At 38.3% G+C, this 12,979-nt stretch overlaps 2 protein-coding genes across 2 annotated transcripts; both read right to left on the reverse strand.

The window, feature by feature from the left end:
- Positions 1-345: 345 nt before the first annotated feature.
- LOC119079085 (zinc finger protein 616-like) lies at positions 346-4,507 on the reverse strand. Its single transcript, XM_037186901.1, has 10 exons — positions 4,361-4,507; positions 3,793-3,994; positions 3,305-3,723; positions 2,253-2,478; positions 1,602-1,662; positions 1,453-1,539; positions 1,285-1,368; positions 1,125-1,208; positions 688-771; positions 346-620 (listed from the first exon to the last, which is right to left on the reverse strand). Exons 2-10 carry the CDS (start codon positions 3,814-3,816, stop codon positions 508-510), a joined length of 1,182 nt encoding a protein of 393 aa, XP_037042796.1. The 5' UTR covers positions 3,817-3,994; positions 4,361-4,507; the 3' UTR covers positions 346-507.
- Positions 4,508-7,367: 2,860 nt separating this feature from the next.
- LOC119079133 (putative fatty acyl-CoA reductase CG5065) lies at positions 7,368-12,457 on the reverse strand. The gene is made up of 8 exons (XM_037186961.1): positions 12,326-12,457; positions 12,159-12,275; positions 11,634-11,882; positions 11,439-11,573; positions 9,976-10,096; positions 9,472-9,907; positions 9,071-9,328; positions 7,368-7,478 (listed from the first exon to the last, which is right to left on the reverse strand). The coding sequence occupies exons 1-8, from the start codon at positions 12,419-12,421 to the stop codon at positions 7,379-7,381; spliced, it is 1,512 nt and encodes a 503-aa protein (XP_037042856.1). The 5' UTR covers positions 12,422-12,457; the 3' UTR covers positions 7,368-7,378.
- Between the last annotated feature and the right edge of the window lie 522 nt (positions 12,458-12,979).

Consider the following 12,979-nt stretch of genomic DNA (forward strand, 5'->3'; position numbering starts at 1 on the left):
AGCACTCGACAAAACCAACAAATCAACAAAAAAACAATCAGATGTCAATTGCGTAGCAGTCGCTGTTTCTCCAAGCACTCGCGTTCCACGCATTCCACATGACATTTGGTATCTGTGTTAAATAAATTAACTACGATCATGACCATATTTGGATGTTACACATAGTACGGGAAGATTTTTTTTTCTCTTGAAAATCAATTTCCAAACACGTTAGGGCCAGTTCATTGCGCCAATGTATACGACCATGAAATAGCCTTAAGGTAACATTGATCGAATGTTGAAACGTTTTATGAATAGACAAAAAAATGACACGTTATTAGTATTAACTCATAGCAAACAAACAACTCGAACAGGAGAGTCTCCTAAGGAGACATTTATTCAGAATTTTAATTACACAAAACTAATCCATCAGCAACACAAATGATTTCGTTTCCACAGAATAAAAACGAAAATTGTTTTTTTGTCAATTACAAAGCAAAACCGTCGCCATCGTTCCAATATCTTACTCTAAATGGTACTTCGCCTATTCTCCTCCTCTTTGTGCAGTTTACGATGTTTCGCTAACGAGGAACTTCCGTAAAAAGTTTTATTGCATTCGTTGCACACGTACGGCCTTTCACCTGAAATAATCAAAAAAAAAATCAATTTATTTCGAGGTGAGCCCATTTTGGGAGTCGATAAACAAACCGGTGTGAATATTCTTGTGATCCCTGAACGAATTCTTATTCCGAAAGCCTTTATTGCAGACGTCACACGTGAACGGCGTTTCAACTGAAAGATTGTAAAAAATGAACTTGTTCAGACCGGAAATGGTTATGAGTGAAAGTTTACTCGTGTGAATCCATAAAAAAGAAACTGGACTTGATGCCCGGAAGCAACATTGGAAACCAAACATTCCATCGGCTTCAACCAAGGCCTATTTTTGGTAATTTTCTTTGACAATCTAGGAAATTTTTGGTAAATTTTGGAAATTTGTAGAAAAAAAATATACCAAAATTAGGCCCTGGCTGGCTTCCACATCCAGAAGAAACACAAATTTTTGGAATTTTCAGTTAGTCGCAGTGTCTCCTCTCTCAGAAAAGCATCAAAACTTTCGCCCTACTTCCTTCTTCATTTTCACTTACCACTATGTGTCCATTGGTGATTGGTTAGAAAGCTTTTAAATTTGAAAGTACGATTACAAGTCGAACATATGAATGGCCTCTCATCTGTGAAACAAAATGTTTGGAAATTTTAGGTTGTCCCAGTGTTTCCTTCTCTATATTCAACTATCTTTTCACTCACCAGAATGAGTCCTTTCATGAAGTTTCAAATTGCTTTTTGTACTGCTACGATGACTACAGTGGCTACACTGGAATGGCTTTTCGCCTACGTAAAGCAAATGGAAAATTAATATTTTATCACAGAAATTCCATCCCGGGTGAAAAGACGAACAAGACTTTTCGCACTTACCAGTGTGCGTCCGCAAATGAATTTCCAGATCGCATTGAAAACCAAATTGTTTGTCACACTCTGAACAGGGATACATTGGCCATTCGTCTAAATGAGAACAACAGTTGACTTAATTGATCTGCATTTTAAGCGAAAGACGAAGAACTTACCGCTACTACTAGTAAAACTGAATCGGTTTGGAATGCTTTCGGTAGAGGTTTCGGTGTTTTCCTGTGTTAATGGAGAAAATAAAAGTAAAAGCGTGCGTATAAGGAAACCTTTGTTGGGCAGTAGATGGTCCCACAATTTGTGCTTCGTTCTTTGCGGTCTATTTTCTTGTGAAATAACTTCACTCTGCTAAAATGTCTATGAAATGTCACGGCAAAGAAGTTGGTTCACAAAGAAATGGAGCGCTGAAATTAGTAATTCTATGACGAAATGCACTAGAAATGTCGATAGAAAAATCTGTTACGTTTGAGCTTTAAAGTTTCCAAGCAGCATTTCCCCATCCACATCGTGTGGAAATTACAAATCGAGGCAAAAAGGCATTCCATCAACTATTACGGAAAAGGCACCAGTTACGGCCAACCTTCATTTCTATTACAGGCCCTATTTCGACTCCCTCACGTACGGAGCTTTGTCATTCATTTTTCTCTTTCAGGGTTCGTAACCAGTGACGTTACTAATACGAACAAAACCGTAAACGTTTATAGATGGATAGCAAGATGCTCGGTTAAAATGTCTCTTATCACATCCCATTTCTCCTCCATAACTCCTATATTGAAATGGCTTGCCAAAACTGATATTGAGAAATTACATACCTTGACCTCCTGCGACTCCAATGCAATTTCTGATCGCTCGGAATTGTCCAGGGCACGTGATGTACTTGGTAGGGCCAACTCTTGTTCCATTTGTTGATTGTCGAGAGCAATGTTGGCAGCATTCAGCACCTCGAAATCACTTTGCTGATTGAGTTGCCGATCCTCGGATCTGAAAATAGGCACTGGCATCACCATCGCGTTGCTGCGGTTACACCACTGAGATTTTCTATAGAGTTTCTTAAAAGACAAAGGATTTTCAACGATCCTTCGCGTCTCATTCCGGACTAAAGTCCACGGTGTGGTTGAACAAAGTCTAATTAAAAGTGTGATGCAAAGTAATTTTTTTGCTTAATTACTATTGGTAATGATCTCCTGATCATTTTAGGCCTAAAGAAAGAAAAAAGTCAGCGGGTGGTTTTTGAGATAAATTCAAAGTGAAAGTTTATGCCATTTTAACAGATCTGGATCAAACATTCTTTCCTGTTTTTGTTTGTGTGTCGGGTAGCTGATGTCACTAACTTTCCAACGATACCACGCATGCCATGCTACTGACAATATATGCATGTTTTTTATCAACTTTACTTTACACATCATTAGGCCACAACAGAAAATTTTTTCGACTCTTCCGGAAAGGCGGTATAGTATGTTTTAGTTGGACTGGCTCCCTGATTCTGAAATGCTATACCATTGGTCTTAAAGTCACGTTCTGCGTCCAGAAGGAGGACTAAAATTTAGATTTAGAGGAAAACTAAAGGTGTTGCAGTGGCGAATGTACATTCGTATCTGGACATGCTACACAACCGACACTCCATAAAATTCAATTTATCTCAAAAACCGCCCGCCGACATTTTTCTTTCTTTAGGCCTAAAATGATCAGGAGATCATTACTAATAATAATTCGGAGAAAAAATCACTTTGCATTACACTTTTAATTAGACTTTGTTCAACCACACCGTGTAATAATGCACCACTCATCATTTTCAACAACATTTTCATTTGACTTTCTTGAGCTTAGGATTCAGTTCATGCATAGAAACTTGTAAATGTCTTACACAGAAGGGCGATGAATTTGTGGAGATTGAGTCTGCCAAGGGCGCCAAAGATCTGGTAGTGGCACTGATTCCTGTAAAGGCAGAACAAATGCACTCGCTTCTGGATTCTGTTGCTCTTCTGGTGGAGACGGAGACTGCGTCGCCTGTTCAGAAGGATTTTGCGGCTCCTCTGGTGGAGATGGCAAGTTGTCCAACTGCTTCGCCTGTTCAGATGGATTCTGCGGTTCCTCTGGTGGAGATGGCGAGTTTTCCAACGGTGCCGCCTGTTCAGATGTCGGTCTTGAATGATGTGGTAGCTCGTGTTTCTCTTCGTCATCCGATGAAATTACGTTAATTTCTTCGTCGCTTCCTTCATCACATTGATGTCGTGTATGTGATGATGAGGCCTCAACTGCTCCTGTATTCTCAACTTTCTCGAACTTGAAGGAAAACAAAGAAATTGACTGTTGAGTGTCGGTGATGATGACGATGAATCTCCCAAAGCTTACCTCGTTCCGTAGCTGTTGTTCCATTTCATTCAATGTCGCACATCAACTCAAAATTGTTTTTCCATTGAGCGTTGCAGCTCCTCCGTCAATGTTAAATTGAAATGATTCTGTTCTAGAGTTTAGTGCACCGCGTCAAGATTTCAGCTCTTGGTACAATTTCCTCTACCTTCAGGGCGTTCACACGAAAGACTAATTCAGTTGCCTAAAATGTCAGTATCTTGGTTGTTTCTTTATCCTATGCTTTATCTTCTTTATCTTGCCGTCAAAAATGGAACAAGGAATCAATAACTAAGCTGAATGTGGTGACATTATGTCCTTAAGTACGGTTTCCACTTACAAAAAAGCACTCTGTATTGTCCCCGTTTACCCAAACGACGTCTTTTTATATTATTTAAAGAATAAACAGATAGAATACGAAGTGGCTTTTCTCGTAAATGGAAATCAAGCCTGAAGTGTGTTTTCCACTCAACAAAAAGTACTCATCTTTGGTTTGCCGTTTGTCTTCAGCTTGTACCAAGAAGTACTCGAAAATTCAGTCCAAGAATGCGTTTTCAATCGAAACACCTACCTGGTAAAACGGCGACACCGCAGCTATGATTTCCTCACTTATAATGTCGATAAAAATAAATTTTGAATAGAAAATTGACTTAAAATCGTAATTCAAAACGCAACAGTGACCACGACGACAGACTGAACAAAAACAAAAGACCAGAAACAATGGTCCTCTACGTCAATTGCAATGTTTGAATCACAGCCTAGATTTTTAACCCTTAGCGAGCAAACCAACGCACTTCAAAACAAGCACCAGAACATATTTTTATGTTGGTAAAAAAATCGGTTCTTGTGACTGTTCTTGGAGTTGCTTTGGTCAAATAGAGCTACAATAAGACTTAGTGATAAGCTCTTCATCTTATTCAAGTAAATTGAAAAAGTTCGACACGTTTTGGTTTATATTTTACTTGACTGTTTGTTTATCTATTAACGCTGTAATTAACACTTTCTCCACGACTGTTACAAATTGGATGGAACTTAAAAGAAACAATCGACGCTCGCTCGATACTCTTCCATCTCATCTCTTGCATGACATACTCTGGGAAAGTATTTATAGAGTGTTATATAGACCATCTTCAAGGCCGTTTGAAATACCATCCACGTTAAAAAAAAGTCTACAAATGAATGAATGAACGAGACATTTAACGAAACTTAAGTGAGGTTATGTGTGAAAGTACCGTATCTTGAAGACGATCTATAACAAAGCAAAATTTTCTCCAAGGTCCATTTATTTTGACGAAGCACCTAGCAGGATAATATATTATACTGCTAGGTGCTTTGACCTTGACTTTTTCTTTGAGTAATTGACAGCCATGCATTCGCGGCATCCATTTTTGAACTATGTCCACGCACTGTCGACAGATGAATGTAAATTTTTTCTTTGTTTATTTGACGCAGCTCGCTCTCTCACGGCTCTCTCACGGAGTACATTTTGTTGAGTCAAGCGGACACTTGAGATTGACTCGTTCGGTATGTGTTTTTTCTATCAGAGAAATGATAACAGATGGCGCTGCGCCGGCCCAGCCGGATAGAATGAGCATGACGGCACTTTTCATACAACGGGTGAAATGTCAAATTTACTTTGCACACAAATACCAACAAGCAAAACAAATAACTTTCGACTCGACGGATTGAAGTCAAACAAATTGTAATTACTTTTTCATCCGGGCGAAACTGAACACAAGATAATTATTTTCCTGATTGGATGATTATTATAAAAGATATCGATGTTTGAAAATCGTCGCAAAATTCTTCAATTTTCATAGGTTTGTTCCAAGGCCATATGAATTGTCAAATTTCATCCACAGAACCATAACCTCAATAATATCTCTGTGTAAATCGCCTACGCCTTCGCCTACGCCTTCGCCTATGGCCTTGGAACAAACCTATGAAAATTGAAGAATTTTGCGACGATTTGTATGAAATATCACGTAAGCGACGTTGCTGTGGATGAAATTGTCGTTGTTCGGGTTGCCAAAGTTCGTGTTTACACTTACTTGGAACAAACCTATACAATGATAGTTCAGTCAATATGGTTCAAATTGGTGAAAAAATTTCGTTGCGGTCAGTTTGACATGAAGAAAAAAAGAATTACACTTTGTTTGGCTTGAATCCGTCGAGTCGAAAATTAATTATTTTTTATTATTTCTTACATGATGACATAACCACATTTTTTGACAGCCGGGGCTGTGGGTTTCAATTTTTTTTTCAAAAATGTAGTCGTACGCATTCTATCCGGTGAGGTGGCAGGAACGCACTCTGTTATCATTTCTCTGGTTTTTTTTATATTGGTGGAACCAATGAAAGTATAAACCAGGTATGGTCTATTCATACAAACCGGAGGACATAGCGATTTCATATAAACAAACTCACCTCTCATGAGATGTTTCTTTATATGCAATCGCTATGTCCTCCGCTCCATACAAAGTTTGACATTCGACCATACCTTGTGTTGACGTTCATTGGGTGGAACGGGGTTTCGGTGGGCTTTGAATTTAAGTTTATCTACACATTATAATGTCACACGCATGTTTAAGGTCTTTCTTTTGTGCTTGGTGAAGTCCTTTTTTCACCACGCAATCTGCGTAGCCTTCCAATTAAAAAATTGAATTTGTCAACAATGTGTAAATAACAAATTCAAATTCCATAATATTTTCGAAACAAATTTCATTTCTATTAGAATTCGCTAATTCAATACGTCCCTTTATACATTTAGATGTTCATTCCAGCAGCCACGAATCACAGTAGGCTAGGCTCTATGTTTCTTTTGTACGGATAGATAGATCATTTTCATGACCTTGTAAACGTCAGACACGATCCCAACTGTCAGACATGTCGAAAAATATCGAATGAATTGAACGAACGATTTTCATATAAAAATCAGTAAATTAAACGCAGTTAACGTCAATTGAATGAGGTTAAGGACTACTTGACGAAAAATTAAGTGGGGTTATGTTGACAAATACCGTATAATGAAAATGATCTATATGACTTACTTTCATGGTATGAGATTGTTCTCGTTGTATGGGATTGTTTGTACAGCATACAGCTGTAGTTTTTATCTAGGTTGCATTTGAGGAGGTTATGCCGATCTGCAATTTTTCACTGGAGCCGAATAGCAAAAAAAATATGGCGGCTATGGGTAACTCTAGCTACATTTCAGTTCATAATTTCAACTGAACTGAAATCACGCCACAATTTTGTATGAAAATTATAGCACCGTTCAGCGGATTTTTGCGAGCCCGGTGATCTGCGTATCTGGCGTAACTTCCTCATAGAAAGTCTTATTTCATCAACATAGCCATAATCTCAACGTTGTAACGAACATTTTGTCAGCCATATTCTTTGGTTATGTTTATGGCAACTCAAGTATCTGTCATTTCCCGATCCGATGAATCCCTCACTCAACTAAATTAAAATTCGTAACTGGTGTGACCACAACCACGGCGGCCAAAACTGAAATCGAACTTAGTTCTTTCTCCAAATAAAGAACAAAAATTTATTCAATACCCAACTTGTTAGATTTTTATTGGAGTCATGAGCAGGCTCCATGTAAATACACAAAAAATCGCCAAAAGAATATAGCTGCGAATAGAACTAACAGAACTTTCGACGCTTGATGCAATAAGTATAATCTGAAAATTGCAAGAAATGTTATTCTTAGTACGTTTTTGCAACGCACCAGCACTTGCGTATATTGCATAGATTTACACTGATAAAAACAAGTTCATACAACTAAGATACTTTTCATGTCATTGTTAAGTGTAGTGCAAATGCCGGTGCGTTGGTGGTTGATATACAAGGTGATGAATAATGTCGTTGAACGGGACAAATGATGGAAATGATTCATGTCGATGCGAAGGCAAAGTGTCGGTTAACATTGGAAGAATATCCTTGCTGTCTGTAAGACGCAGGCTACAAGATTTTCACCAGTGAAAGCAACGCACTGTCTAGCACCGAAGCTGGCGTTGGTCAAAGTGAAAACGTCAAAACAAGGACGCAATTGACTATTCACCCGAGAAACGGCTACTAAAAATTCGAGGTGAGTCGAGACAATTATGTAGGAGAATGATGTCTTTTTATGCAAAGGAGACCTAAAATCTGTGCGAAAAATGAGGACACCCTAGGTGACGGGAAAAATCTCCGAGTGTATTATCGTTTCATCGGCGATAATATCGTTTCATGGACGATAATATCTTTGCTCGGACGATATTATTGTTTCAGAAAACGATATTATCGTCCGGAAAACGATATTATTGTCGTCTGATACAATAATATCGTATCAAAAACAATAATGTTGTTTCAATCGGCGATAATATCGTTTCACTGGTGATATTATCACTGCAGAAACGATAATATCGTTGCATGAAACGATATTATCATCGCAAAAACCATAATATCGTTTCAATCGTTTCTGTACGATAATATCGTTTCATGGCCGATAATATCATTGCACGGACGATAATATTGTTGCATGAAACGATATTATCGTCGGTAAAACAATAATATCGTTTTAATCGGCGATAATATCGTTTCACTGGTGATATTATCACTGTAGAAACGATAATGTTAATGCATTAAACGATAATATCGTCGCAAAAACAATAATATCGTTTTAATCGACGATAATATCGTTTCATGGGCGATATTATCACTGCAGAAATGATAATATTGTTGCATGAAACGATATTATTGTCTGGAAAACGATATTATTGTCGTCTGATACGATATTATCGTCGCTCGGACGATAATATTGTTTCACTGGTGATAATATCATATCAGAAATGATAATATCGTTTGTTGGGCGATAATATCGTTTCACTGGTGATATTATCACTGCAGAAACGATAATATTGTTGCATGAAACGATATTAACGTCGCAAAAACAATAATATCGTTTCAATAGACGATAATATCGTTTCAATCGACGATAATATCGTTTCAATCGACGATAATATCGTTTCATTGGCGATAATATCGTTGCACGGACGATAATATTGTTGCATGAAACGATATTATCTTCGGGAAAACAATATTATTGTCGTCTGATACGATATTATCGTCGCTCGGACGATAATGTCGTCGTTGAAAACAATAATATCGTCACAAACGATCGGAGATTTTTCACTAGCCCATTGACTGTCATTCATGTGCTTTTCCGATTGTGCTCTTCTTTATGGGTACTAGTATGGGATAAAATGATTTTCAAGCAGCTCGTTTAACATACCTTGCCATTTTCCTTCTACTCTTTGGCAATGACTTTGGATTTTGCTTGAGCAGGAATGTTCTCAGACCCAGTGCGTATGGTTCAAAGAAGGAATTCCAGTCGATTTGCGTAACATCGAACTGAAAGGTAGTTCGATCGCTGGAACTCATATGTGTTAACAATTCGCGGAGATTATCGTCAGTAAAATGCCATTGATGTGTAACGAAATACTCTAAGGTTCGGGTTGCTTTTGTTAGCTGGTTTTGCATTTTGACCATGCTACATGTAACAAACCAAAAAATCGATAAAAAAAACTGATGAGACCAATGAAACTGACGATTGAAACGCACGATAATCAAATTTTAAGCTCGTCTTAAACTTGCGTTTGAATCATCGAAATTTTTATGGTTCTGCGTACTCACATTTGTTTTTTGCCCGTTGACCATGATACAAAGTCCAGAACATGTGCAGGCAGGTAGTGAAACAAATAATGTAGAATCGTATGTTTTAATCGATTCGTATGTAGCACTGCAGCAGTAGGATACCAAATAGCATTTTCCAGTGGATGTTGAATGAGGTGTGTAACAGATTTATTCATTATTTCTCTCCAAGTTATCGGCTGTCGCTTCCCATTAACGCAGTTGTACACGATCATATCACGAGTGTTCGTAGTTGCGGTACGCCAGGCTGCTGCTATCATCATATTGACAACGAAATCAACCGGAATCACGTCACCAATGAAGTCTCCCTCACAAATTATTGTATGCAGTAGACCATTTCCAACAGCTGATATTAAGGAATTTGGTCCACTGTAACTGTCTAACCAACCGGGTGTTGGCTCATTGTAGCAAGCAACCACTACAGTCACAAATTTATCAGAAAATTATTAAAATTCGGAAATGTTAGGTTTAGATGTAAAATATCACCTATTGATGGACGAACAACAGTGACGGGCAAACTTCCCGCTTCTTTAAGTATCAAATGTTCAGCAAGGGCCTTAGTGAATGTGTATGTGTTTGGTCGTTGGCCAATTAACGACGGAGTGAGCTGTGATCGCAATGGTAATTTAATTTATTTCTGTGATGCGCTGGTCTGAACGTAAGGTTAGGATAAAACGTTGTATTAATTATTAAGGAGATAGCTGATTAACTACTGTGAGCTAGATCGCGCACGGAGGCCTCCGTTGGGCCTATTGTGCTACTATCGATGATTTGTTTCGGTTCTATCCTGATTCCTGGAATCTACCTGAACTAACGATGAAGTTCAGGACGTCCTTGGGTAGCATATGTTTGATGGACTGGTATTGAATGGTGTAGTTGCCTAGATGCTTCATCCTGTTTAGAATGTAGGCAGGGCAGTCACACAGAAAATGCTCAGCTGTGTCAGTATGGTGACCGCATTAGTCACAGCTCGAATCAGAACGTTTGCCTATAGTGGTGAGGTGTTTGTTGAAGCCGTAGTGTCCAGTGATCACTCCAGTGTATAATTTTAACCTCGTACGACTGATATTAATTAAGTACTTGGTGTTGTTGGTGTTGGCTAACGTATCAGCTTTTTCGTTACCCTCGAAGCCCGAGTGAGCTCGAACAAAGGCTGGAACCCATACTAGCTTCAAATTATTTACCTGTGCTATTTGGTTCACTAGGTGCCAGCATTCTAACGATAGGGCAGAACTTTGCGTGTACGACTTAAGTGCTTTTAGGGCTGCTTGGCTATCTGAACGAATATATATTGATTGTCGAATGGAATTGTCATCTATCAAAGAATGGCCCGCGGCCAAGATAGCCCGAAGTTCAGCAAGAAAAATCGATGAAAAACGTTGTATGCAACACGTTGCGAAATGGTGGATTTTTGTCACATCTAGAAAACACTGCACACTGCATAAAACATACAATACAAACATTCCTGAGCGGTAGCTCTTATCTCTGAAGCATCCAAATTTGACACTTGTGAATTAAGTGCGATAAAACCCCTTGCAAATCCTTTATCACACTAGTGCGATAAAATACGATCATACGACAATGCACACAGGCGGCGTAAGTTACAAATATCATCACTGAATTGCATAAAGAACTATTTCCTAATCATTTCTTACTTATTTGTTTGAGATCATTTTTCATAAATCACTTTTCAATTGAATCGCATGTAAAAGCCGCGAGATTATAATTAGCAACATGTTCGTATTCGCAGACCTAAAATGGTCGATTTGTTAGCAGTTAACACAAATTACTTTCGCGGGTATTTCCCGGTTTGACTATCGTTTGGGGTTTATCGCAAACAGAAAAGAGTAAAATGTTTTCCACGGAAAAAGTCTTTCTTTAGAACTTATAATGAAATTTAGATCGTTCGACGGATATGGAAGTGTATGAAGAGTTATAAAGTCACTCACTTTATCTAAAACATCTTCGGGCAACCAGTCTACCAAACTGATAATATTGGCTGGATCGTATGGTGGCGGATAGATAACTTCTTGAATTTCGCTTCGATCGCAATTGCAATATGCTGTGGATACATGCACTAAAGCCTGTGAATATCGAGTGATTAACATCTCTCATCGATATGAGTTAAAGTCACCAGTAATTACATCCAACTGCACCATCCGATGACATAGTTCCAATAAACTTCTGGTGCCCAACATGTTGATCTTAACCGCCAGCTCCAATTTTTCATCAAATTTAATTGTTGCGGCCAAATGATACACGACGGATACTCTTCGGCAGAGCAACTCTTGATCACTATCCGATATACCCAGCTGCATATGGGTTACATCACCACAAATCGGAACGACCTTCTTCAATGCATGTAACTTTCCACTACGGACGGTGTCGTAGATCTACATTAATGTAAGAGGCAGCGTCAGTGTGCTCCCATTGATTTCAATTTAACCTGTGACATACGGCTATTCATCTGTTATCGATAACGACGACAAAAACAATGACAAGCTCTGGGTAATATGGTTCATCATATAGTAAAATTCATGTTAAAAAAAATTGAAGTACAAGATTTGAAATGAACTGATTAAAAGTACTTTGATCGATGGAAGTAATAGACCAGACCCGATAATACTGGTTATATGATTGCCGTCTGTGACAGGTTAAAAGACACTCACCGTCGAATTAAGTAAATCGTTCAATCGAGCTGCAACTCCTTGCCCACGCTTTGGTCTCATCAACAGATAGATATTTTCGATTTCTGGACATGATCGCAGCAGTTTTTCCACCAATAACTAGAATTGCGTAACCTCGTTCACAGCACTGAATCAAAATTTCAATTTACCTGTCCAACAAAACCGGTGCCTCCAGTAATGAATACACTCCTACCAGCGTAAAATTGTGGAATTGAAATGTAGGGACTATCCATTCCATCCGCCATTCACGTATTCCGATTTTGATCGGTTTCTGACCACGAATTTCGAATTTCAATTTGATTTAAAATCGATCCTTAAATGCAGAGTAAGTTACGGTAAGCTCTAAATATAATTCTTATGAAGACTTTCATAATGATGTGTATAAACAAGTTTTGTTTACTCATATTTTGTGAACCATCAACGCGCTTCAAGCATGAGTGGTACACTAAATAGACTCCTGAAACTGGACAGTGTATCATACAAACGTAAAACAGTTTTGCATGTAAACAGTTTTACAGTATTTGCATGTAAAATAGAGTACATTCTGCAGCTGACCACTATGAATAATTATGCTTGAAGTGCGTTGGAACCATCAATGAGTTTATAGTGTGAATTTGATCTTGTGTACATATCTCATGCATCGTTCATAAGAAAAGTTGATTTAATATTGTTTGAGGCAGGTATAAAGCGGACATAGGGCGCTAAAGTCTCGGGAAGAAATAAATGCGTTTTTAAAGCTAGTACACTTGGGGGGTAATCGTACAAAATCCGGAGAGTTAAAATCCGGAATTACAAAATCCAGA

Source organism: Bradysia coprophila, unplaced genomic scaffold (genome assembly GCF_014529535.1).
Source record: "Bradysia coprophila strain Holo2 unplaced genomic scaffold, BU_Bcop_v1 contig_297, whole genome shotgun sequence".
Taxonomy (NCBI): domain Eukaryota; kingdom Metazoa; phylum Arthropoda; class Insecta; order Diptera; family Sciaridae; genus Bradysia; species Bradysia coprophila.